The following is a 27,942-nucleotide window of genomic DNA, read 5'->3' on the forward strand; positions in this document are numbered from 1 at the left end:
GGTTGTAATTGTACCTGTCAAATAAACTGGCAGCAACACCATACTGCTGGACTCAAAAAAAAATAGCAATTATAGATCTCCTGAATTTGAAAACAAAGGCTTTATTTCAAAACAATTCTCAAGGAATTTATATCGAATTTTTTATTAAAATAACATATTTTCATGGTGGCAATATCCGCTCACTTTTGTGACTTTTCCCTTCGCCTTTCTATGGTTGTAACTTTGTAACTTCTAACTTATGTGAAAAAACTTCGTGCGCTGACATCTATTTAATTTGGTTTATTGTTTGTCAATATCTTTAAAATCATGTTAAAATTAAAATATTAAATGTACTTTATACGTTTTGAGGATATGAAATGGTTCAGGGTTTGCGATTTGGTGCAATTCTAGCATAAGTGAACTGGAGAAATAGCGTACTTTTATTTGAAGTTGTGTTATTAGTTATTATGAAATCATCGAAAGAATGCCACCCTTCCGAAGAAAGAAATCTGGAAAATCTTTTCCCGTAAAAGTGTGTACCTTGGACGCTGAGCTGGAATTTGATCTCGAGGTGAAAACGCATTATTTTTATTGAGAATATCCATATTGCGCACGCTTTTTGACAGCCAAACATAAATGTTAACTGTTAGGTTATGCCCTCATTAAAAACTTTCTGTTTTATTTCAGTGGCGCGCTACCGGAAGAGATCTCTTTGAATTAGTTTGTAGGACGATTGGGTTAAGGGAAACTTGGTATTTCGGCCTGCAATATGAAGATTCCAAGCAGTTTATATCGTGGCTCAAACTTGACAAGAAAGGTAACATTTTCTCAAATCTTAAGAATGCAACAGCCATTAATTTTTCTATGGGGATGTGTGATTCATAGTGATGGCTTTGTTCTCACAAATTATATAATATGTATGCATATTATGTGTACTATTTTTTTCTTTTAGTTCATCCAAACTCGCATCTATCATGTACAATGTTATGTACTTGTTTTATTTAAGTTAAACATATGCAGGTAGGTACACTATAAAAATTGTAAAGTAATCATGTGTGTAATCTGTGCGTGTAATGGAATTGTTTTTAAGTATGTCTATATTTTTGTGTTAACAGCTGATTGGAGTATTTAAAGTTTTTCAAACAGTTATAAAATTTGTAAAATCGAAGTTTGTTTTATAATTTTCAGTTAAAAATGATTTATTTACACAGCCTTCTCACCTCCCAATAGAATATTTTCACAAATAGGAATAATGTCGAAAATTTATCAAATATTTGGAGTGGATTTTGACAATGCTAATGATATAACTTTCGATATATAAAAAACAAGTCTTTACCTTAAAGCTTAAATGCTGGAAGTCACATTTGGTAAATTGTTCAGGAGAGCGGTTTGAAGTTGTAAAACTGTTTTAAATGTATCTCTCCAAGTAAAAACACAATTTATTGCCGTTTTTTTTTTGGTTTATAGGTTTTTGATACGAATATTTAGGAAAAAAACATTTAAAATATGGACTATCAAATAACTATGGGACTTCAATGTTTTTTGTTCTAACTGCCCGGCCCGCGCCCTAATTCTCCTCGGATTTTAGTATAAAAAGTAATGTAGAATATTGATTGAAAAACAATCTATTTATAAAACTTTCTTCAGACAAAAACATTGAATTACGTGCCATTAATTATTTATTAAAATAACGGGAAAATGTAAAATAAATGACTTGATATTAATAGCAATAAAATAGTTTGTGAAAAAAGCAAAGTAATATAAGTAATGAAGTTAACGGCAAAAGAAATGACATAATGGTTAGGTACGGTTGATTATGACAGTAAGATTTAATCTTGTGCAAAATTCCTCGCTGCGTCAGATGTAGTTTGTTATAAAAATTATGGAGTTTATTCGGTATCAGCAAACCGTTGAATTTTGTTGAAATCAAGAGTATTATTAATGCGCTACTGGTGTTTTAGAACAAGCTATTTCAGTAGTGGTATACCGGAGTACTCCAATGCTTTTAGCACTAATAGATTCTGATTCTATTACTAATAGATTAATACATTCATAACTCAATTTTCAAAAAATGTGACTTCCAGCTTTAAGGTACAGGGAGCCGGGTGTATTTTGTTTTAATTTTTGTGTTTTTATTTCTGTATTCAAAAACGGATATAGCAGTATTTCATTGTCCTTAGACTGGTATCTGAGTTCAGTGTATTTAAAAGTATTTTTTATTTGTTAATAGATTTTCAAACTAAGCCAAAATTTTTTTTTTATTTATTTATGTTCTCTATGAGTTTTCAAAGTTTTGTAATTTTGACAATCTCCACCGAAATTACAGCACCCGCAACATCACCTGTTCTGGTAGGTGAGTGATCAAAGCACACAACTGAAGAATGAAACGTAATTGACAAGACGCAAAGAACACATGAGTTTAACTGACCTTTATTGTATGAAGCGCTGACTTGTAAGCATTTTATGGCATCGTTTGACATTATCAGATTAATTTGTAGGAACGACAGCTTGTTTTTGTGTCCGACATTTAAAAGTTAAACCCTGTATAATTATAGTTTGTCCCTGCTAAACGTAATAAACAAGGCTACCCCGAAACCTGAAATATGTTGCTGGTTGCCACAACAACATAAAAACGCTTTAACTTATTGGCTATGGCAAGCACGTGGTCATATATCTGTGACGTTCCAAAGTAGCTCGTTTTAATGAATTTTTTCATATATTTTCGAGAAGATTTGCGTATAATTAAAACTCTAATTTTTATCCCGCGAATGAAAAAAATAAGTTTCAATTTCCCGTAGCAAGGAATCTCCTCACTAATACGTTTAATAAGGGCAAGTTGATCATTCGAGTCAATGGAATACGTAGCATTTGGTAAGATTATGGTGACTGATTACAATTAGTTGATCTTTGTTGCTCTCCCCAGTCCACGATCAGTGCGCTTCCCAGCAGCCGACGACGGTGTTCATGTTTGTGGGGAAGTTCTACCCGGAGGATGTTGCGGAGCTGATCCAGGAGGTGACGCAGCACCTGCTGTTCCTCCAAGCCAAGCAGGGCATCCTCAGCATGGACATCTACTGCCCGCCCGAGGCATCGGTGTTGCTGGCCAGCTATGCCGTGCAAGCCAAGGTACAGTGGAATGAGGAAGTTCAGTTGTTTTTTAAAGTTTGTTAGTTGACCACCAACCTAAGCAAAAAAAATAATTATGTATCATATAGTCATCGCTATGATTTTTTAAAGTTTTGTTATTTTGAAAATCTCCACCGAAACTTCGAAATTAATAGATGTTTAAACATGGGCAGAATGGTGAATGTTACACTGTGTGTAAAGTGGCCACTTAAACCAGCCAATGACAGGTCATAAGCCCTGTAAATGCCTAGACTTCCATATTCCCTTCTCAATAATGTTTTCCCCCTCCGTTGCAATACATATAAACAAATTTTCTTGCTGGTTATACAGCTTATAATAATTTTGATTACAGTGGTATTCTTACTTTGAAATTTGTACATTTTGACTCTTCAATTCTCATGCACTATTGGGTGTGATGATGACAATGATTATTAAATTTATTTTATTTTAGTTCGGAGACTACGATGAAACTTTATATAAACCCGGAATGCTCGTCAGTGAAAATCTACTTCCCAAGCGGGTCATCGATCAATACCAGATGACCGCGGAAATGTGGGAAGATAGAATAAAGACATGGTGAGTTTTTATATTTTATAATGTTCAGGTTATTGAAATTTCTTGGTGGAAGTTACTATAGTCTTAATATAGCTTGATTATAATGACAGTTGTCAGCAAAAGTGACGACATAACTTTGTAGTGACTTCTAAGGAGTGATTTATATTGACAAACACAAAAAATCATTAGTTTCGGGCATGTTGATTAATTTTTTAAATATAATTCTTATAATAATAATAATTATGGATAACTTATAAAGCGCCTTTTTTGTAATATAACACCTCAAGGGCGCTTTACAAAGTGATTTTATAAAAATATAAATTTAATTTTAACTTTTTAATTTAAGAAAAATAATGTGCTTCACATATAAATCTATAAAATCAGCTTTAAAACTAAAATAAACCTAATTATTAATGACGTTTTTGCAAGGTTACATCATTTTGCAAAAATGTTAGAGATGGGACAAATTGATCAATGTAAATTGATCGAATAAAATAATAATTAATTTGATGTTGTTCATGAAAAAAGTATAAATGTCTTATTTTTTGGTGAATAATTGTGTTAAACACACTATAATAGGCTTGTTTTTGCGTTTTTATATCAATTTTCGGAAACAGAGTTTCATGTTTGCATGAAAAAACTGATAAAATCGATTTGATCAGTGATCATTAATTTCCCATCACTAGTGACATTAGTTTGACTGCTGTCATTTTAATCTAGCTATATTTTAAGGACTATAGTTTTGAGTTATGGCTGACAAAAGTTTTGACAGATCTAAATTAATTTGTAACAAATTATTGTTTACATATATAAGTTAAATAAATATGTATATATTTATGCGAAATATATGCCCGATGGTTACCAGATTTAGTATTAAAGTTGTTATGCAAATTATCACAATGTTTTAATTAGTTATGGAGCTGAGAGATTGTTGAATTTATTTTTTTCCATATGATAACATCTGTCTAACAAGAGAAAACCAACAGTTTTTAAAAGGTATACATTTGAAGAATAGAAAAGTGGTGTTTTTAAAATATAATGAATAGTATAACTCAATTATTTTTTTTATTGAGGGACAACAAATACGGAAAACGCTAATGAATATGGGGGAAAAAATTTACTTTATTGTGCAGCGAAAGAACTGAAACCTTTATTGATGTGGGTGAGAATCATCTGGCTGAATTATTTTACCAACCAGGAAACGCGTGAAAACACCAATTTTAGTACTTCTTATACCGTTTTTAGCATGTCAAAATATTTGTAGACAAGCCGGATTTCACTCCCTAAGGAGTTATTAAGATCGCAATTTATTTCAACCGAGAGGGAAAACATAGACCAGCCAATGACAGGTCATAAGCTCTGTAAATGCCTCGACTTCCCCATTCTCTTTTAAAAAATGTTTTCTATCTGTTGCAATAAATTTAGATCTTAATAAGTCTTCTAGTCTATAAACATTCTAAAAACATTGTCTTTTCTTATATTTTTTCTTCCATTTTAGGTATGCTGAAAATAGTGGTATGTCAAGAGATGAAGCTGAAATGGAGTACCTTAAAATAGCTCAAGATTTAAGTATGTATGGTGTCAACTATTTTGCAATAAATGTGAGTAAATGTCAACTTTATCCCCATGTGTGTGTGACATTATGCGATTTAGGTCCTTACTGCATTTGCATTTTATACAAAATGTTGATGCTTTTAGTTTGAGATGAATACATTTTTCTTTTTCATAATCTACATGAAAAATCAGCTTAAAACTGTACCCCTGTTGCAAAATTACAGTACCTGTGTTGTTTTTAAGCGACAGTAAGAAGCTGGAGCTTTAATCTACACTAATGTTATAAATGTGAAAGTGTGTTTGTTTGTTTGTATTCGTCGACTTGATTTTTAACGCAGGGATAGCCGGAGAGATGGGAAGTAAAATAGGTCATCACCCTGAAAATTTCAAAAGTGCACTAAAAACATAATGAAGTATAGTAACAATGAGCAACATTATTTTTAAATGAATAGGCGGTAAGGTGTGATATCAAAAAGAATCAATTTGAAATTAATCCTTTACATTTCTAAAATTGACTTGTTTTATCTATGGTTAGTTTTGTTTGCTCTTCGTTTTAGTTTTCTTATAGGATTTTGGATTTATGAACAGAATAATGATGCTACGTCACCATAGACTAATGGATCATCGTATTTCTTTCATAGCAATAGTTGGAAGACCGAGCTACTTTCGATACCGATAAAATATATCATTCCATCTGGAATTTTTTTATTGATGAACATAAACTCTCATTGATAAACGTCACAACTAATTAATTACCTAAATAATTTCTCTCTAATACCACCTGAGCAAAGCTGCAGGTAAAAACTAGTACAGAGTATAAATAATATATCATCGGTGATACTGCAATACCGCGTAATCTGTTTTTTTATGAAAAAGTTTTACTGAAATACTGTTATCCCCGAAATTATTATCTTGAAATTAATATATTATCCCTGAAATACTATATACCCTCTCCCTCATTCATTTACGCATACACACATTCACATACACATGAATAAAAATGTCACACACATACAATTACGTAAACTCTTTTCTTATATATTATGTGTCATTAGATTTACAGTGGTTTTTTTTAATTGGCTTTAGTATTGTTAATATTTTTCTACTTATTTTGTTTATGTAATAGCTGTAAAAATCCCAAATAAAATAAAATAAATAAATAAATTATAGGAACTAAGAGCTGTTAGTTTTCAATTATTGCTATTTTGACTCTAAATAATGATAGTTTTTCTGACATATACGCGGTATTTTTGGTTGATTAAAACCTGCAGTATCACCGACGATATCCTGTTTATCAAATCGAAAATCAATTAATATAATAATTGTTTAATTTAATTTTGGCACTTGGCTGAATATCGTAACTTTAAAAAAAAGTTTTTCATATTTAAATTTGTTGCAACAGAGAGGGAAAACATTTTTGAGAATTTCATAAATGAGAGTCTAGGCATTTACAAGGCTTATGACCTGTCATTGGCTGGTTTGATGTTTTCCCTCTCTGTTGCAACCAATTTAAATATGAACAACTCCCTAGGGAGAAAATCCAGCCAGTATGCAAGCATTTGGACATACTCAAAACATTGTTGAATTTATGTATTGTTATAAAATAATTACAGTTAGTATACACAAATTTCTTTTGTTGAATAATATATTATATAAACTTTAAGTAATACAAATTTTATGTGTACTAGGTACAAGTAACTAAAAATATAGTATTCAAAGAAAATATTACATTGTTGAGTTTTTTAAAAACTAGCCATATGGTCTATTTTTTTTTAACATAACATAGTTTATGCCATTATCCATACATACATTCAAACAGAACCTAAAGTTATTGCCTGTAGTTTAAGTTGAGATTGAATAAATTTCAAGAATCCGATAACTCATTTTTATAAATATTCTATAAGTTTATGTATTTATTTATTACACATAACTTTGTAAATATGTCCACGTATCTGATTATCAAGACAGTTGAATTTAATTGAATTGGCTCAAAATTACACAGCGGAGAGACTAACACACCGTTGCGCTTCTGTTCACTGTACTTCATAGTCTTAACGCTCCTATATACCTTCATGAAAAAATTCAATGCTTATCAGCTCACGGTTTATTTCTTCATTCTTATTCTCAAATCATCATCTTAATTCCAAGCCACAATTCCTCCTTTTTCTCAAAACGGTGCTGTATAAATAACCCAATTATTATAACCTAAAATTGAGTGCTAGGTTGTATACTACAAGAGGAATCCGTCGACTTGTTCTTCTGTAGTGTTGATTACCAGAATGTATTTTAATATGCTAATTAAATATTTTATTCCAGAATAAAAAGGAAACAAATTTATTCCTGGGAGTGACTGCTCTCGGTCTAAACATTTATGAAAAAGATGACAAATTATCTCCGAAAACATCTTTTCCGTGGTCAGAGATAAAGCACATATCATTTGATGATAAAAAGTTTGTTATCAAATTCATAGACAAATCGTCCACAAATTTCATCTTCTTTTCTCCCAAGGGAATGAATAAATTGGTAAGTTGATGGTTCTTATCTATCCGTTTAATTTAAAATAAAAGTTCCTATAGGTCGTAGTAAGAAGTGCGGCACAAGTAGGAAGGATATGTTTGTTGGACTGTCATGGTGGCAACTCAGTTGATGGAATTTTAAATTGGTATATTACCATTCCTGCTCTTTGAGCTATCAATATCAATAGTTCGTAATATTATCTGAATTAGTTTTAAAAACTTATGATATTTAGAAAATATATAGTTGCTGAGATGAGAATTGGAAATTCCAACCATAATCTGGCAGGACCATTCTTCTCTATATTTCCTTAAAAGTTTTATAAAAACAACAGTAAAACCTTTTTTTTTTACAAATTTGATAAAACTGTCTTCAAGTAATTATCCCAAATAAAACATCAAATGCATCTCTATGACTTATTAATGAATAATTTTATTCACACTGAAGAATTATTTCAATGAATATTCAAGTTTCTTTAATAATATGAAGTAATTTTTTCATCATGGGTACAAATAATTAAATGCTGATAGTATTTCCTCGAGTTTTTTACAATATTACAATTACAATGTCCTGGGTTCGATTCCCGATATGATTGATATGAAATATATTTTTAAAAGGTGTTTATTAATTACAATAATGAAGAATATGAATATGCCTTAGCTAAACAAATGATCGAGACACGCTACAATTGGTGTTTAAATAAAAGAAAAAATGTAAAGCTCCACCCTTTCTGACTTTTGAGCAGGCTTTTTCTAATGTTATGGTGGTCAATGAGGAAGTTCAGTGGTTTTTTAATTTATTTGTTTATTATCAAACTAAGCCATTTAAAAAAAAAAACATTTTTATGTATTCTATGTTTTTTAGTTTTGTAATTTTGAAATTACTCCGCCCATGATGTCACTTGTTCTCACCGGTGAGTTGAGTCCTGACTTTTAAAAGTATAGCCTCGTAGCTGTTTAATAAAATGGAATCCCGGAAAGTGAAAATATATCACAATACATGTCAACGCTATCATTGATTGGTTGATTGACAAGAACTTGTGGTGAACTTTTTATGTTTCCTGAATAAAAGAAAAAAAAAAAAATGTCATTCAAAGTAGTTAATTTTTATTAATTTTTTTATACATTTAAGAGAGACTTCCCTGTATAATGAAATTCTCTAATTTTTACCGCATAAACATTTTTATAACAAATTTCCTGTAGCACTGAACTTTCTTATTGTTTGTCATATTTTTAATATAATTTTTCACTTTGTGGTATGACATTTTACAATTATTTGTTTATAATTTTGTATAAACTAGCTTAGTTTTCAGTTGTACGTTGACTTGTTTAGAGGTTACTACCTCATCATCAGGACTTGCACGAGGGTTGATTGGTATGCTACTCCCCTGACCTGTTTTGAGTTGAGCAGTCGAGCTGACGTGCATGCATTATGTGACCTAATATGCCTATGTGCCGAGAACTGAGCGACTACAATGCCTCTGACCACTGCAAAATGCTGTTCATTGCTAAAATGCTGGACTATGTTCCAGCACACGATGCATTAGTGTCAATGGCTGCTTTTCACATATTGCGTACACCTCAGCTCGAAGCAGGTCAGTCAATCAACCCTCGGGTAAGTCCCCATGATGAGGTAGTAATCTCAAAACTGGTAGATGTGAACTGAAAACTTAAGGGGTTCTCTGGTTTGACGGTCGGATTTTTAAGCATTTTTTGGGGGTTTTTTTGTTAAAACCAATGAAGAGATAGAACTTTGGAATTTTTACAATTTATTTATAGGTCTTTCAAGAGTTTACTTATAAATTTTTAGCTAAAAATATATATTAAAATCAAAGTTATGGCGCTCTGAAGACACTTATCTCGAAAAAATGGACCCTCACTCCCTCCAAAAAATCAGCTGATTGGCTTATTTGAATCTAAAAAAATTGGCGGTGTTTTAATCTGTAAGCTTATATCAATGGAATAGACTATTATAAAAAGAAAAATTTGAAAATTGGATTTTTGACAGTCTTCGGAACAAAAAATTTCGAATTTTATGTATTTTTTGCCATTTTTTTGTTAAAAATATAAATATTTTAAATTTTGGGGTGATAATAGATCATTCCGTGCGTCAATATATGTTGAGTCGACCCTATAAATTTGAAGTGAATCGGCCAAGCCATTCTCAAGATATGATGGAGAAAAGTTTGAAAAACATAGTATTGAGAAAAACACGTTTGAAGTTTCAAGTACAGTTACAACTCGTACCAGCGCTCCGAATACCTGCCTCTTCTAACTGCTGTATCTTTATAATGGCTTTGAATTTCAAAAATTCACTTTACCAACATATTCTAGATATATTAAGGAAACAATTTATGCAAAAAAATACGATTTTTTGAACCCATCAAACCAGAGAACCCCCTTAAGTGGTTTATACAAATTTACAAACAAATAAGTGTAATTGTTTGTCAAATTAGTGCAGGGAAAAAAATACAGGTATAACAACTAAAGAATGCTAACAGCATTTGAAATAATATTAACTTTTGTCAAAGTACATTCTGTTCTACAATCCATATTTTTACATAGCAAATCCTACTTAAAACTTGTACAAAAAAAACTTGTGAAAAATTGGTTAAAAATGCTACAGTAAATGTATTTTGAATGCTATCAGATCTACGCAATAATGCCGGCTTTACGATCAGCGAGGAATTCTTGTTATTTCAATATACCAGTTGAACCGAGTCATGTAAGTTATCAGTAGATCGGAATTCGCACAGCAATCGAGTGGACAGTAACCCTTTTGAAAATATTCTTCATTTATCTAAGTATTAAAAAAAAAAACAAAATATAGTTTATCAAGTGACAGATGATGGTTTTTTAGTGGTTTTTTATTGTCTCGGAGCGAGGTATACAACCCGATGTAGGCAGACAAAGCTTTAAAAAATATATTTTTTTTTTATCATATTACAACAGAGAAGTATATTTATTTATTAATGAAATCATACAGTCTTTATATAAAACAAGGTACAAAAGAACAATGAAAAAAAGTAGGACCAATTACAGATTTCACACTAATTTATTATGAATGCAGGAGGAGAGGGGAAAAATAATTGAATTCTAAAAAAGTAAAAATAAAAATATTACATAAAAAGTACATAAAAAGGAGAAGACATTGTATAGCCACTCTACTTTCCTCCCTCTCTCTCTGCTTCCATGAACATTTTAATTTATTTGTAAAAAATCACAACCAACAATAAATTATTAGATGCAGGTAGTAGATGTAAGTAAGTATAAATTAAGATGATGTAATAACTTATATTTACATTCAAGTTATTAATTTAAAAAAATACTTGGTACACTTCCACTTATTTATTTTGACCAATTAGCGCTTTCACCCTCTAATGGGCATCTTCAGACTGGTGAATATTATACATATATAAGTGGAAGTGTACCAAGTATTTTTAAAATTAATAACTTATATGTAAATATAAGTTATTACATCATTACAATGGAATTCCATCAAGAATTGTCTATAAATAATTTAAATGAAATAAAAATATAAATTGAGAGTTGAAATCAAAAGTTAAAATTTAAATCAAAAGTAAAAGTTAAAATTTAAATGAAAAGTTTAAATAAAAATTAAGTTAAAAGTTTAAATTAAAAGTCAAAATTAAGAATTAAAATTAAAAAGTTAAAATTGAAAGATAAAATTAAAAATCAAATTAAAAGTTAAAAGTCAAGCAGGAGATAAATTTAAAATGTCTTTAACAGATCTGATAAAAATATGGTATTTACAACGTAGTATGTCGATGTCACTAAAACTGTCATTATAGGTAATCTGTATTCTTCGTAGAGTGCTATTTTTTAAATAGTTAGGAATGTCGAAGAGTACAGATTGACGAGTATAGCCATAGTTTGTTGTGTGATGATCACCGTTATTAATCAGGTCACTGTTGTATGAGATTTCATCTAGCGAGGATAAAAGAATTTGACTTCCCACATATTCCTCTGCCGCCCTTTTCATAGTTCATAGTTTTCACCTTTCCTTACTCTCTAACCTGCCAAACATGTCCCTATAACTCGCAGATCCAATTTGTATAGTTCCTAACTTCATATCCTCATATCTACTAGATATTTTTTACAATTTATCTGTGAAGTCTTCCTACATTTTGAAGAAACATCATATGTAACTTGACACTGGCAAAAATTCAGTATTTATATTTTATGAATAAAAAAACGTGTATGTAATAACAATCAAAAGAGTATTACTGTAAATATATAAACACTGGAAATACAAAATCAAGCACAATAATAATCACAAGGACGAATCCCGCAAAGGCTCAGCCTGTTTTTGGGTATACTCGCCTTCATAAAACTAAAATAAATAGAGGAAATGATCAAAAATCGTTCGTATAAAAATGGCTAGAATACTCCATTAGTGAATAAAGTCATAAAAGAGAAAGAAGATGCATGTTGATGGCTCAGTTCCATACAGAGATAACTAGAAATTACTATAGTCCTTAAAATATAGCTTGATTAGAATGACAGTTGTCAGCAAAAGTGATGACATAACTTTGTAGTAACATCTAAGGAGTGATTTATATTGTCAAACACAAAAAATCATTAGTTTCGGGCATGTTGATTAATTTTTTAAATATAATTCTTATAATAATAATAATTATGGATAACTTATAAAGCGCCTTTTTTGTAATATAACACCTCAAGGGCGCTTTAAAAAGTGATTTTATAAAAATATAAATTTAATTTTAACTTTTTAATTTAAGATAAATAATGTGCTTCATATATAAATCAACATAAATCTATAAAATCAGCTTTAAAACTAAAATAAACCTAATTATTAATGACGTTCTTGCAGGTTACATCATTTTGCAAAAATGTTAGAGATGGGACAAATTGATCAATGTAAATTGGTCGAATAAAATAATAATTAATTTGATGTTGTTCATGAAAAAAGTATAAATGTCTTATTTTTTGGTGAATAACTGTGTTAAACACACTATAATAGGCTTGTTTTTGCGTTTTTATATCAATTTTCGGAAACAGAGTTTCATGTTTGCATGAAAAAACTGATAAAATCGATTTGATCAGTGATCATTAATTTCCCATCACTAGTGACATTAGTTTGACTGCTGTCATTTTAATCTAGCTATATTATAAGGACTATAGTTTTGAGTTATGGCTGACAAAAGTTTTGACTGACCTAAATTGATTTGGAACAAATCATTGTTTACATATATAAGTTAAATAAATATGTATATATTTATGTGAAATATATGCCCGATGGTTACCAGATTTAGTATTAAAGTTGTTATGCAAATTATCACAATGTTTTAATTAGTTATGGAGCTGAGAGATTGTTGAATTTATTTTTTTCTATATGATAACATCTGTCTAACAAGAGAAAACCAACAGTTTTTAAAAGGTATACATTTGAAGAATAGAAAAGTAGTGTTTTCAAAATATAATGAATCGTATTACTCAATTATTTTTTTTACTTATCTATAGAACCGAGTCATCCATGTTCACATTTTTCTCATGGAATCCAGTCATATGGACTCATACCACGACTTTCTTATTTTTTTGAATATTTCAATTCCGATTGGACCTTAGTTGATGGTTTGAAGTTTGACTAACACACTGGGACACTTTTGCGGACCATTTTTTATAGAGACACAATTTCTCCTACCATTTGATAACTTCAGTTTCGTTTGCTATAGCCGTCTTTTCACTACCAATGTCTTTTGGACTGATGTTGTTTCCTAAATGAGAGACATGATTTTGACAGCTGTGGCATAACCGCGAATGTGTTTAAACAAAAAAAATCGTAAATTAAAAAAAATATATATCATTGATCATCCGTATCGAAATTGTGTTTGATTTTAATTAAATAACATTTTCGAGGATTTTAATATGTATATAAATTATTATTATCGGAGTTATGTGTGTTTTTCCACTATAGAGCGAGCAACAAAAACACATCGACATGAGTCAATCATGTTAACCTATATTTAACATTATGTTTAATTTAATTAAGTAATTTATGTCTATAATTATTTAAAAGTTATCGTCGGTTAGCAGTCATTGCTGTGCGAATTCCGTTTTTTATTCTAGCATGCTATATTTGTGTGAAAATTCCAAAATAATATTATTTAAATATTCTCCTCCCTGTTCAAACTAATGTTGGCATTTTAATATTATTTCTGCTTCGTAGAACCTCACATTAAACACAGGGGGTTTTTGTTTTATGATTGTTCCGAGTTCTTTTGGATTTCGTATTATAGTTAGTTATTTAAACGCTTTAAGTAGGATTTATTTTGTAAAAATATGTTTCTTTTTTGTGTTTTGGTTTAAATAACATTAAAGTATTATAAATAGTACCTTTGTATATATTATTGTTAATAACATAATTGTTTATATTTTTTATGTCCTTAAACAATCCATATACTCATATTTAACTTAAGTGGATGCCCACTTTTATGAAAAACTCTTTTAAGAATGCTGGGTTGAAACGATCTTTGACTCCCGTATTCAAAATCTTTTTTCGTTAGATAGTCAAATAATCTTTATTTAACTCTATTTTCTTGCTTACTCATTAAATTTGCTTATAGGAATTAATTTGTATACAATATTTAATTACATCACAGGTTCGAATTGCTTTCGGTACAGACCCTACAATTATATGTAAATATAATTCTATCTTGATATCTTAACTTGTTTCCTCATTTTGTTACTAAAATGGGTGGTTAGTGTAGAGAATTATGTATCAATGTTTGTATAGTCTGATAGAACTGTCCATTTGTTGATAATATGATTGATTAAATTATCCACGTTGCCTACCCCTTCGGGAGACAGCACGGTGGTCTGTTGTTGTTTTTGCTGCTGCTATTTTACTGATGACGAAAATGGCATTAGCGATGACCACAACACGATTCAAAGAAATCGGGTTTTGGTCCCGTGGCTAGTGTTGCGGACTCACGGATCAGAGATCCGAGGTTCGAACCCCACTCTATCGCAACTTGATTTCCGTTTTCTAATAGTGAGCTATTTACAACTCATTGAAAATGGCCACCAAAATTTAAATATTTGGGTAAATTATAAGAACGCTAATATTTCTTTATGCGTATTGAGAGTGAAAAAATTATCAATGTAAAGTAATGACATATTTCTAAAATAACTTCTGTACTAATGCAATCAATTCTTGCAAAATGGCAAATGGCACACTGGACGTCCCCGATTTAACGAGACTGATAGGTATCAAAGTACCAAATAGATGAACAAGATTGCATTCTACCTTTGTTGTGGCGTCTGATAGACATAATTATTTTGTAAATTCTCCAATTGTCAGACTACATCAGTTCGGAAACGAGTATGGAGAAATTGATATGTTTCAATTTCCATAGTCAGTTTTTAAATTAAAAATTCTTACGGCGATAAAATAAAAATAACTTACATTATTTGAATGCTGTAAAAATCACTTTGACTTTTTGTATTTTGCTTACCTACACTTAAATAATACCTACTATAAACTTAAAATTTTTGCCTAAAACCATTATAATTTTTCAAATATATTTAATTATGAACCTACCTCATTTCATGTAGCATTTTATCTTTATATAATATGTAATACGACTATTTTTTGTACTATAAAGCAAAACGTAATCCAATATTTATAAAAAAATATCTGTTAATTAGATAAGTACCTACATATGGACTTATTATACCATGAAATGCTTAAGTTTTCATTTTGTATCTGCCATGTTAAATCCCTCTGGGCGTATATAATAAACAAATAAATAAATCGGGTTGTAGTCCTGTGGCTAGTGTCTCGGACTCACGGACCAAAGGTCTGTGGTTTGAATCCCACTCTACCCCAACTCGATTCCCATTTTCTAATAGTGAGTTATTCACAACTCGTTGAAAATGGCCCTCAAAATGAAATATTTGAGAAAATCATAAGAACGCAAATATTTCTTTTATAAAAAAAATTAAAAAAATCTACAGTAACTACATATGTAATATGTACTTCTTTACAAATTTATTTACTGTCCATGCATCCAACTGTGGAATCATCTCCCATCAACTATCAAAGATATTTTACAAATTATTGTTGATTATGTTTGAATTAAAATATTTAAAAAATAATATTTAACAATAATGTATTTTATTAAAGCACTAAAAGTTTTACATAACATCTGCCTTGCGTACATAGTTTTGAAATTGATTCAAATAAAAAAAAGTTATTGCCTATTTTTCATTTCAAAAATCTTTGAATTACTTTTTACTGTTTATATATTGTCATGTATTTTGTTGATTATTATTATTCTCAATCGAGATGGTCAGTGCTGAATAAGCTCCTGACATCATTGCGACCCGTGTAGATCTATCTTATTTCAAACCTAGGTCTTTAAAGAGTCGAGCTAGAGTGGAGGGGAGTGCTGTATATCTATCTATGGCTGAATCTTCTCCAAGCCCGTTCCTTAAGGCTGTAGTCTGGTAAAACGAACGCGAAATGAGGAAATCATACGATTTTGCCATTTTAAAACTAATGTTTTTTTTAATCGCGCAATAATAAAAAAATAAAAAAACATAAATTAGATAAAAACAATATTTTTCAAAGGTATTTCTGTTAAAGAATATACTTAAAAGTTTTATGTAACTAAAATATAATACTTTTATACCGGCAGATTACGCCATTTCAAATTTAGACTAAACTTAGGTATCTGGGATCTCAATAAAGACTAAGTATTGAACAAAAATTTGTTGTTATAATTTCAAGATAATAAATTTAACATAAAAGTGGCCGCGGCCAAATTTTAATTTTTCGTTTTTGAAAAAAAATACAAGCATTTAAAATCACATACATTTTTGTGACATTTTCCTTTATTTCTACTTGAAATTGTGCCCTCGGTATAACTTAAAAAAAAAAAAAAAAAAATACTTTAGTTGAAACCTTTCTTTATAGAATTGTATTCTCTTTTTTTGAAAAAAAAGATAATTCTGGTTGTAATATTCAATTTAAAACAATATCTTATTGACTTTTTTGTGACCTTCAGACCAGCCCTAATCGCTTTTGAAAATCTTAATTTTTTTTTACTGATGCTGTGTTTCTTCCAACTTTGTTCACCCTTGTGTTGTTTTTCCTTTCTTTTCATTTTATTATTTAGCTTTAATGAGGAAGTTCAGCCCTACGGGAAATTGGATATAAAAACTGTTTTTATGCGCGGTCAAAATGAGAGCATTAAATTGTACGGCGAAATTTCTTGAAAATGTACAAAAAAGATAATAAAAAATATTTAAACTAAAATAAACTACTTTGAATGACATCTCTAGTTTATATGAACCAACCAATGAAATGAGAGATGTGAAGGATATCTGGTTTGCTTACCGTCAACGAATCAATCGAAAGAACTGACAGAGAAGAACCTCTGACGTCACACGCGGAGTTGTTAGAGAAATAGGCGGCCTCCGTGGTGTAGGTCAAGACGCTTGACTCACACACGAAAGGTTCCGGGTTCGATTCCCGGTGAGAACACAAATATAAAAATGTGATTTTTCTCAAGCCTGGGTGTTCTGTGATGTAATTCACCACTGTAATTGGGCCTTCTGGCCTGTTGTGGTGCAAAAGTAAATAAAGAAATACAAAACTTTTAAAAAATCGATAAGATAATACGATATATATTTTTTAAACTTTTTTTTGGCTTAAGTCTATTAACAAATCAACCAATGATAAGAGAGTTGTGAAAGATTTCCAGTTTATGGTAAGCTAACGGACCAATCAGCAGAACTGACCGAGAAGAAATGGAAGAAAACTTGAGACTTCTCACGCTGAGTAATTTCAGAAATACAAGCTTTAAAAAATCAGCGCTGATAATAAGATACTTACCTTACATAAACATAAAACTATATTTTTTTTGGCTTAGTTTTACCTAGCCGGATCGAAGGGGGGGATTCGAATCCCCCATAGACCAATTTGGTCAATTTCACTTTATGTACGTAAGCATTCGGCAAACTAACAAAAATGAATAAAATACACTAATGAGTAAAATATTTGTACGCGAAAACATGAATAAATTATTGCACGGTCATAAACACTTCCAACGTTTTATTCTCCTGATGCCATATACAAGTAGGCGGTGGGGTCGTTTAGTCCCCCCGTTCGGATCATGTGTAAATTTTAGATGCTCAGTGAGGAAAAGGTCAATAGTCTATTAGCAAGTAAAAAAAAACCACTGAACTTCCTCATTATTCTTTAAAATATTATATTTCATATTGTGGGTTTATCATCTTACATTGTAATTTTTTCTCTGCTTTGATTATGATTCTTGTGATACAATTTTGTAAAAGGTTCCTTGAACTGTAAATAAATAAATAAAGTTATTCAATAAAAATAATAATTGGGAGAGTTAAAAGTTATTTTTTGAAATTTTGATAATATTTTTTTTCTAGTACAACTCTCCTCTGCATTTTTGGCATAGTATGTCCCGTGATAAAGCGAATAAGGTGTGATTTTTTCCATTTCTCCATCATATTCTCTTTTGCCATTTTTTCTCTCGGCTCGGTTGCTTATTGTCAAAATATGGTTGTAGATATTGGATCTCTGTATTGGGAACCATGACTTGTATATGAGGCGGAGAAAAGCAGACTCCATGGAAGTCCAGCAGATGAAGGCCCAGGCGAAAGAAGAGAAACAGGTAAATATATATATTTATTTGTTTTTGTGATTTCATGTATTTTCAGATGAAATTTCTTTTTCATGACACATCATAAATGTACTGCCATGAAAGTTTAGTGTTTTCCAAAGTTTTTTTATTACCTACTGTTAATAAAAAATACTTTTAAACGACCCATTTTTTAACAGCACCCTTTTCACCTACAAAATCTATGATTTTTTTTATGGCCAAATGGGCGTGCGTTTATTAAAAACAAAGAATGAAAATTAATTTCCCGAGAATGGCTGACCCCTTGACATTTAGGCGACTACGAAGTATATTTTTTATTCAATTTCAATTTAGAATAAATGAATTCATTATTTTGAGTGAACATTGTTTTAAACAAAAGCAAACAAACCGTCATGCTATTTTGGGCACAAAAAATGTTTTTTTTTTTTTGCATAAATTGTTTCGTTAATATATCTAAAATATGTTGGTTAAGTCAATTTTTAAAATTCGAATCCCTTATAAAGACGCAGCAGTTAGAAGAGGCAGGTATTCGGAGCGCTGGTATGAGTTGTAACTGTACTTGAAACTTCAAACGTGTTTTTCTCAATACTATGTTTTTCATTCACTTCAAATTTATAGGGTCGACTCAACATATATAGACGCACAGAATGATCTATTATCACCCCAAAATTTTAAATATTTCAATTTTTTTTAAACAAAAAGTTGACGAAAAGTACATAATATTCGATTTTTTGTTCCGAAGTCTGTCAAAAATCCAATTTTCAAATTTTTCTTTTCATTATAGTCCATTCCGTGGATATAAGCTTACAGATTAAAACACCGTCAATTTTTTTTAGTTTCAAATAAGCCAATCAGCTGATTTTGTGGAGGGAGTGAGGGTCCATTTTTTCGAGGGAGGTGTTTTCAGAGCGCTATAACTTTGGTTACGAATATTTTTAGCAAAAAAATTATGTTTACTTTTAAAACCCTTATAAATAAATGATAAAAACTCCAAAGTTCTATCTCTTCATTGGGTCTCACAAAAAATACTTAAAAATCCGACCGTCAAACCAGAGAACCCCCGTAACCCATTGCAACACAAAGCCGGCCAAGGTAAATTTGTCACTGACTGACAAAGCCGGCGATTCGTCGGTTTGTCTTTGAAGTGATTTTTTTTAACATTCTAACTGAATGCCAATAACCTTATTCATAAATAAGTATATTTCGGTTACTGATTTCATAATAAAATGTAATAATCACAATTTATTTCACATTATTTATTACAAAATATTAATTAAGTCTTAATGTAATTGTAATTAAAAAATGTATCGAAATTAAATAGTGTGTTGTATGAACAAATTATATAATTTTTATTTGTGGTGCAATGGGTTAAGGGTAGGCAGAGAGGATAGAACTCCACATCACTCTATCTTTGCATACAGATCGATTTTCCTCCACATTCATACATCTTCTCATGCACGCACTCCGATTATTCCGTCTTTTAACATGTTTTGTTGGATTCGGCTTTCCTCTATTTCTGCATGACATTCGCATTCTAAATATTTTTTGTAATTCTTTCTCTGTCCATTCGCTCTACATGTCCAAACAACGCAGATGCTCCTTTTTTGATTTTGTCAATAATGCTTATCTCTGCCTTACATAATGTACGGACCTCAACATTTGTGCATCTATTGTGCATAGTTTTACCATACATTCGCCTGAGGGATTGTATTTTGACAGCATTCAGCCTACTTTCATCCCTGTTTTTCCAAGTCCATAAATCAGGGTCGAAACCAGGACTCAATTGTGAACTGCTACTTTTATGTCTTGCGACAAACATTTATTTGCCAAGGTTAAACAGTTTTTCAATAAAAGTTAATCTAATTTTTTGATCTATCGAAATAATTTTATTCAACAACTTAACTTAAGCTGTTTTATTTTGTTTCAAAATTGATATAAATATATTTTTATTATGTGTAACCAATACATGCTGTCCAATTTTTTCTCGTGACAAGTTGATTTACGGAACTAAAATCAAAATTTTGTAGTGAATTTAGGAGTCAGCACATCCCACATTACTGGCATATACTTGACTTTAAATATTCAGTTCTGCGAGGATTTGGACTTTTTATATTATTACATTGCAAACATGTTTAAAATTAGATAATTATGTTATCAGTTGTAAATCACAAAAAATGTTGAAATGTATAGTAACATCGGTGATTTTCATAGATATTTTTAATTTTGTTGTCTTTTCTGCAGAGACGTCAGATAGAACGAGATAAGTTGGCCAAGGAGAAACAACTGCGGGAACTGGCTGAGAAAGCCAAGGCCGCCATGGAACAGAAACTACAAGACTATCAAGAGGAGATTCGACTTGCTAATGATGCTCTGGTAAGGAATTAAAATTGACCAAGCCTAATTTCATTTCCCTAAATAACTATTCTCGTAAAATATGTTTAGATAAACACTTTTGGACTTTATTATTATTATGTTGTATTCATTTACTTGCACGTATCATAATACATTTACAAAATTTTACATTTTTAAACAATAGTTTTGGATAATGTATTGAATATATTTAACTTTTAATTTGTTTCTTATCTATAAACTTAAGCCTCTTAAGGTCAAAATATTAACCTTCCATTTATGTTTAAATTTAATCACATAAAAAGTATCTTTTATGATTTTCTTTACTGTAAAATTCCAATGTATGTTTCTACAAAATACTTACCTATGTTTCTGCATAAAAGACAGTGATACATATTATTATCGGCAAACGCAGGCAGCTTGTAGCTTATCTATGTTTTTATTTATTATCATATCGTTTACATAAAATTATACATTTATACAAAGTTGCTTTGACTGTCTAACTAGGGTTATTTTTACCCCGTTCTAAGACAGTCAAAACATAAAAACGGTAATCAATACATAGAAAAAATAAATTAAAAATAAAATTTTAAAAAAGGTTAATTAAATACAGTGAAAATATAGTAAAAAACATAGTAATATACATAGTAAAAAAAAGAGTAAAACGTTATGAGGATCTCGAAAATTCAATTAATAAAATTATTTAAATTAATACAATTCAAATAGAAACATGCGTTAGCCATCTTATAGCCACCATCAACCCCTCAGACTCTCAGTAACCTCTTTAGCTTATGGCTCTTTATAAATATAACTATAACATTGTATAATTAGCGAGCTGGCGAGCTCATACTAATGAATTAAGCCGCAAAATATTTTTCAGTCTACACTCACTTAGAAGGTTGCAAGAATTCTTACCCGTCAATACTAAATGCTCACTTGTACAAGCATTACTACTACTCATTCTAGATTATGCAGATGTTTTCATGACTGATATAATCTGTGAGCAACTCTATAAACTTGAACGACTCCAGAATACATGCATAAGGTATATTTTTGGTTTTGGGAAATATGACCACATTTCGGATTATCGTAGGCAACTGAAATGGCTCAAAATTAGACAGCAGAGAGACAATCATTCCCTCTCACTTCTGTTTACCTCTGTGAAAATTTTCAACTCTTATCAGTTCATGGTTTACCTCTTTGTTCTCTAACTCATATATTGTCTATGCGGCTCGACTGTGGAATCATCTCCCATCCACTATCAGAGATGTTACTACAGTATCTCATTTCAATTCTCTTCCTTAATCTCTCCTCCTTTCCTTTTTCCTCTTTATTCCTTTTTTCCATTGAGTTATACAGGTAGTAATGATTTAAGGTAATTTATATACAAATGTAATTATTTATATTTTCGTATATCTTTAGCTTTTTTATTGAATATGTTTTGGGACTTGAATTACAAAAATGAAACTTTTATTTTATTGGTTGGTTGGAAGAAATTTCCATTTGGCAATAAGCCCGCCAATGTACAATTAACATTATGTACAAAAAATAAATAAATAATCATATTCATTCACACGCTCGAGGAGAGTTTTTGTATTAGGCAATATCGCCTGTATACTGGTAAAACCCTCTAAATGACAAAATAATTTTTAAAAAACAGTTTTAAATGCAGTTATGTATATGTTATTTTTCGAGCTTTATCAACTGATAAAATCCCCCGAGGTTTTATTTCAAAGTTATCATGCACACAATTTTTTAATTTTTAAAAATGTTTTCTGGTGAAAGCCGTTAATTCCATTTCCTAAATATATTTTTTTTTAAAATCTCATCCATTGAAAAAATTTTAAAGAACTAAGATAGTTTCATGAGTATGTATAATGTTTAAAATTTGTTAAAAAAACTTTTATGGAGTCAAACATTCAAAGTGATTTTTCTCAGTATAGTCCACAATGCATTTAGTGAGTTTTACCAGTCACCAACGATATAGTTCTGTTATGGATTTCTTCGAATATATATTTATTATACATAAGGTTTAAGCTCCGCATGTGGACATAAATGACCAATGATAAGAAACACAGAGTCTCAAAACGCATTGTACAAGGGATTGTAGCTGTACAATGACTTACCTGAGTAAATAAAAAGCATTGAAATATTAAAAATTAATTTGAAAAAAATACGTTCTCTTTGAAATTGTGATAATAAATTGTAATCTAATTAAGTTTATATTAGTTCTTACGATGTTATGAACTAACTTAATAAAGCATGAATAAAATAATGTTCATTCTAAGGAACTTGCTTTAAAGCTGTATGGAACATATTAACACAGCTGTGGACTTGCAATGAATAATGTTTGACTGTTTATTTTTTTTTTGTAGAAACGCTCGGAAGAAACTGCAGACCTTTTAGCGGAGAAAAGTCGAGTAGCGGAAGAGGAAGCCTCACTCCTGGCGCAGAAGGCCTTGGAAGCTGAGAGGGAGGTGGCGAGAATGAGAATCAACGCATTACACACAGAAGAAGAGAAGGTATTATTTAATTAGGATTTTTCCATAGATATTCCTCGATAAAATTCCATAGTTGGTATCAAAATTTAAAAAAACATTGAGCATTCATTACACTTCATGGTTTGGTTTTACTTTCCTTATTGACCTATGAGCACGTTCTAAACAGGCATCCTTGTGTGGATGTTTAAACAAAGGCAGAATGGTGAATGTTACACAGTGTGTAGAGTGGCCACTTAAACCAGCCAATGACAGCCCATAAGCTAGTGACTAACCGAAAAAAGATTTTCAGTTGAAACCGAACATCGACTTCTGTTCTAATTTCGGCCAAAACTGAAACCGAATCTGAAACTTATTTAAAGGTTAAAAGTCACTTCAAAACTCCCAAAATGAGACGTTTTTATTGTTACTAGTTTGTAGTCGATTAATAGTCGATTTTTATTTATTATAACGTAAATATCCAAGTTATTTACAAACAAAGCCAAGCACAGCGACAAAAGCATCTGATAGAACCATTATGCCTATGTAGTCAAATAAAACAAAAAAGCCGCCAATTTGTTGCTAACCAACATCACTTGCGTTCTATGAAACATAGGGATAGGGCTTCTCTATAGGTAGTCATTATATTCTCTCAAACCAATTTCTGATTACAGAATCACCTCGAGCGTAAGACAAGAGAAGCGGAGTTCCTAACTGCGCGCCTGGTAGAGGAATCTGAGAAGAGGGTCGCAGAAGCCGATAGACTAAAGGTATTAAGAACACATTGAGTCACCAGTCCATACGCAGTGTTTGTAAAAATAGAGCTTTTGAACCTTTAGATGAGGGGATGCAAGATTGTGAATTTTTCAAAGGGGAGCTACAGGTCTGTGGAATTTGAAAGCAACCCAAGTTCATGAACTTTTAGGAGAGGGAGTATAAGTATGTGAACATTCGAAAGAAAAAAATATCTGATTTTTACAACCGTTCAGATGCACTTTAGTGGATTATTAAATGGCATAGATTTCGGATTAACTAACTGCATATAGCGTTGACTGTGACAATCCTAATTACGTAACATTACATAATATATATCTACACAAATGACATCAACCCTGATGATGGACACTATAGTCCTTAAAATATAGCTTGATTAGAATGACAGTTGTCAGCAAAAGTGAGGACATAACTTTGTAGTAACGTCTAAGGGGTGATTTATATTGACACACAAAAAATCATTCATATCTGGCATGTTAATTTATTTTTTTAATACAATGCTTGACATATAAATCAACATAATTATATAAAATCAGCTTTAAAACTAAAAAAAATAAAAATAAACCTAATTATTAACGACGTTCTTACAAGGTTATGTCATTTTGCAAAAATGTTAGAGATGTACAAATTGATCAACGTAAATCGATAAATTAAAAAATACTTCATTTGTTGTTATTCATGAAGAAAAGTATTTTAAAGTTAAAGTATAATGTCTTATTTTTTAGTAAATAATTGTCTTAAACACACTATTATCGGTTTGTTTTTACGTTTTTATATCAATTTTCGGAAACAGAGTCTCACGTTTGCATGAAAAAACTGATGAAATCGATTTGATCGGTACATGATCAGTGATCAATAATTTCCCATCACTAGTGACATTAGTTTGACAGCTGTCATTTTAATCAAGCTATATTTTAAGGACTATAATGCTATCCAAAAGTTCAGTACGAAGGACACATGGCTTATTATAATGGCTTTTTATTATTAACTTAGAAAAAATAATTGTGTATTTGAATGTAAGGTTGCATGTTTGTGAATTTTTGGAAGAGGGAATGCAAATTTGAGATCTTTTGAAAGAGATAATTCAAGTTTTGTTTGAAGTGATGCAAGTTTGTGTACTTCGAAACAGAATGCAGGTTTGTGAACTTTTGGAAGAGGAATGCAAATTTGATAAATGGATGCAGAAAGGATAGAATGTGTCATTAATAATTTAATTAAGTATTTAAATGGCTTTAAAAAAAACCTGAAACATGAAACACTAAATATTTACCTTAAGTGATATTGTTCAACATAGAGGAAGCTCTTCCGAGGGGCCTAATCATCAAGTACCTAAACAATAATATCACACCCACCAAGGCCGGTGTATTAAGGAAAATAGTTCTCATTTCAGAATGAATTGCTCCAAGCTCGTGTGGCGGAGAAGCAAGCCAAAGAGAAGCTACTGCTCTTCATTAGTAGGAATACTTCCACATCATTAACTCAAGTAAGTTCACAACAGCACCGAGATTCCTCTCACCCTTTTTAATCCCAACCTATTTTGCATAGAATCTACGAAAAAATTCAAGCAATTGATTAACCTTTCCCTTAATGTCCTAAAAACACCCCCGAGTTACGGTGCTGTGTAGTCACGACACATTAATAAAATAAGAAATTTAAAAAGGAAAAATGAAATATTTATAGGGAACGGCTTGAATTAACCATAATTTAATTAAAATATGATAATATTTTAAATCTAACTGTTGACACCATGAAAAAACCATTGGGTATCGCTAACGACTCGGGCGAAACGTGCACCCGCGTCAACTTCCCGAGAGATACTAAGTACACGTAGCTAGTACTGGGCTACGTGACTGACTGGGAGTATACTTTTGATGATATTTGTAATTTATCCCCAATTTCCGATAAAATGCTTTTTTTGTGCCCAATAAGTACTCATTATTTAATAAAAAAATATTTCAGTCGATACGTAAATGTGTAATGGAGGAATACTGAAAATCTAAACACAATATCTTTGAAGATATTATAGTTATTAGACGCAATGTGTACTAGCTACACATCACCGCGTACCGGGGAGGGAGGGTTAAGGGTACCACTGCTTTTATAGTAGTTATCCCTAGTGTTCTATTTACTTTTGGGGAATTGAGGTCATCTTCCGTTTCCCTTTCTGTTAGCAATTGGACATCAGTGTTAGGTAATCTGTATTTTGGATGTTTTGATTATTTTGTTGTTTACGTACAGAAAATGCACGATTCGCCTTCTGCACTGTCACTGATAGTTGGTTAGGCGACAGTGGGCACTGGTTTCCGGGTGAGTCCTACAACATTGAGATTATTTATGTTATCAAGATGTTTTCCTAGACCCCCATGCCGTCCATGCTGTTTCCGTCGTCGTGCTCGCTACCGTCGGACCTGCAGAGCGACCTGGAGTCGCTGCACATCTCGGGCCGCAGCCCGGAGCCTCTAGCGGGGGGCGCCGTGCCCGCAGACCTCACCTCCTATGAGCTGCTCTCGGAAGGGGACATCCAGCAACTGTCCCTGGAGATAGAGAAGGAAAGGTAGATCGAAATCATTATTCATTATACTATTTTATATAAGAAACATACAGTACATGTAATAAATTGGAGGTTTAGGTATTATTTTAATTATGGTTGAAATATCAACATGAAGGACCGTGTCGAGCGCCACATGTTCTATGTCATATGTTAACTGTATAATATCAAAGATATATAGGCCTTAGGAAATCATGTTTGAAATACTATTATTCAAATAACATCTGTAATCTGCAAGCTTACTTAAGAAGGAAAAAACACCAACAGGTTTTAAGAATTTAAAAACAGTAGTCATATTTGTATGCAGAAGTAAGCTTATATAATTCGCTAGTTTCTTTGTTCAACGAAACGCGCCGGGCGCTGGGTGGCAAAATTGGATTTTTTTGGAGAAATATATAAATGGTGACGGTTTATAATATATAATATTTATTTACCCATAAATATAACTATATAACAACAGTCGGCCTCGTGGTGTAGTGGTCAGCGCATTTGCCTACCAAGCAAAGGCCTCAGGTTCGATTCCCGGCATGGTTGACATGAAATATTTATTTAAAAAAGGTGTTTTTACTAGAATATTTCATAGTCCCTGGACTGGTACAGAGTTGGTAAATAATCTTATAACTAAATTATGATATTTTTCCTAGTTTAAAATGCGCATTAATATGAACAAAATTACAGAAATTATGGCCTTTTCAATTAACTTGAATGAAATAAAACAATTAGTGTTATTGCCAAAGTTTATTTAAGCACAAAAATGAACGAATGACAAAGTAAAAAATATAAACACATTTTAACCGTATAGGATAAAATTTTGCACCCTTTTTGTTTTTTGTCTTGTGTTTGCAAATAAAAACTGCTTTCAGAGTGGATTACTTGGAGAAGTCCAAGCATCTTCAGGACCAGCTGCGCGACCTTCGCACCGAGATAGAGGTCCTCAAGGTAGACGAGAAGCAGTCGGAGCTGGACCAACTGCACGACAATCAGGTCCGGATGGGGGAGACCAAGTACTCCACCCTCAAGAAGGTTAAGTCTGGCTCCACCAAAGCCAGGGTGGCTTTCTACGAGGAACTGTAGTCATCTCCGATACCGCCATTACGCCGAGTGACCAAAAAGTTGAGAAAGAACGCGAGAAAGAAAACTAAATAAATCGTCGGTATATGTAGGTTCTGATGAAACTCTCTAAATGACCATATTTTATGAAACAAGTTAAAAATGCAGTAGTTTGTTATTTTTCATGCTTTAACACCCGACGATATCCTCCGAGGTTTAGTTTCATAGTAAACCTGCATAAAAACACACTAAAAGTTTTTTTTTTTAAATGTTTTCTGGTTAAAACCATTGATTCCAAAGATTAAAATAAAATTACGTTGTTTTTTTATGTACCACTT

At 31.3% G+C, this 27,942-nt stretch overlaps 1 protein-coding gene across 6 annotated transcripts; it reads left to right on the forward strand.

Annotated features, from left to right (window-relative positions):
- Positions 1 to 4: 4 nt before the first annotated feature.
- Mer (ezrin/radixin/moesin family protein merlin) lies at positions 5 to 27,692 on the forward strand. Of its 6 annotated transcripts, XM_088229397.1 has the most exons (15): positions 5 to 550; positions 667 to 796; positions 2,903 to 3,105; positions 3,557 to 3,681; positions 5,159 to 5,261; positions 7,531 to 7,737; positions 10,378 to 10,452; positions 18,174 to 18,227; positions 18,314 to 18,418; positions 20,648 to 20,779; positions 23,131 to 23,277; positions 23,907 to 24,002; positions 25,397 to 25,489; positions 26,364 to 26,560; positions 27,418 to 27,692. In XM_088229397.1, the coding sequence occupies exons 1-15, from the start codon at positions 464 to 466 to the stop codon at positions 27,626 to 27,628; spliced, it is 1,965 nt and encodes a 654-aa protein (XP_088085523.1). In that variant the 5' UTR covers positions 5 to 463; the 3' UTR covers positions 27,629 to 27,692. The 6 variants fall into 6 exon arrangements, with proteins under 6 accessions (XP_088085523.1, XP_088085524.1, XP_088085525.1 ...); XM_088229398.1 differs by lacking the exon at positions 18,174 to 18,227; XM_088229399.1 differs by lacking the exon at positions 10,378 to 10,452 and having other exon boundaries at positions 25,385 to 25,489.
- The last annotated feature ends 250 nt before the right edge of the window (positions 27,693 to 27,942 follow it).

The sequence above is a fragment of the Micrasema longulum genome, unplaced genomic scaffold (assembly GCF_059751315.1).
Source record: "Micrasema longulum isolate JH-2025_06_02 unplaced genomic scaffold, ASM5975131v1 h1tg000664l, whole genome shotgun sequence".
Taxonomy (NCBI): Eukaryota; Metazoa; Arthropoda; class Insecta; order Trichoptera; family Brachycentridae; genus Micrasema; species Micrasema longulum.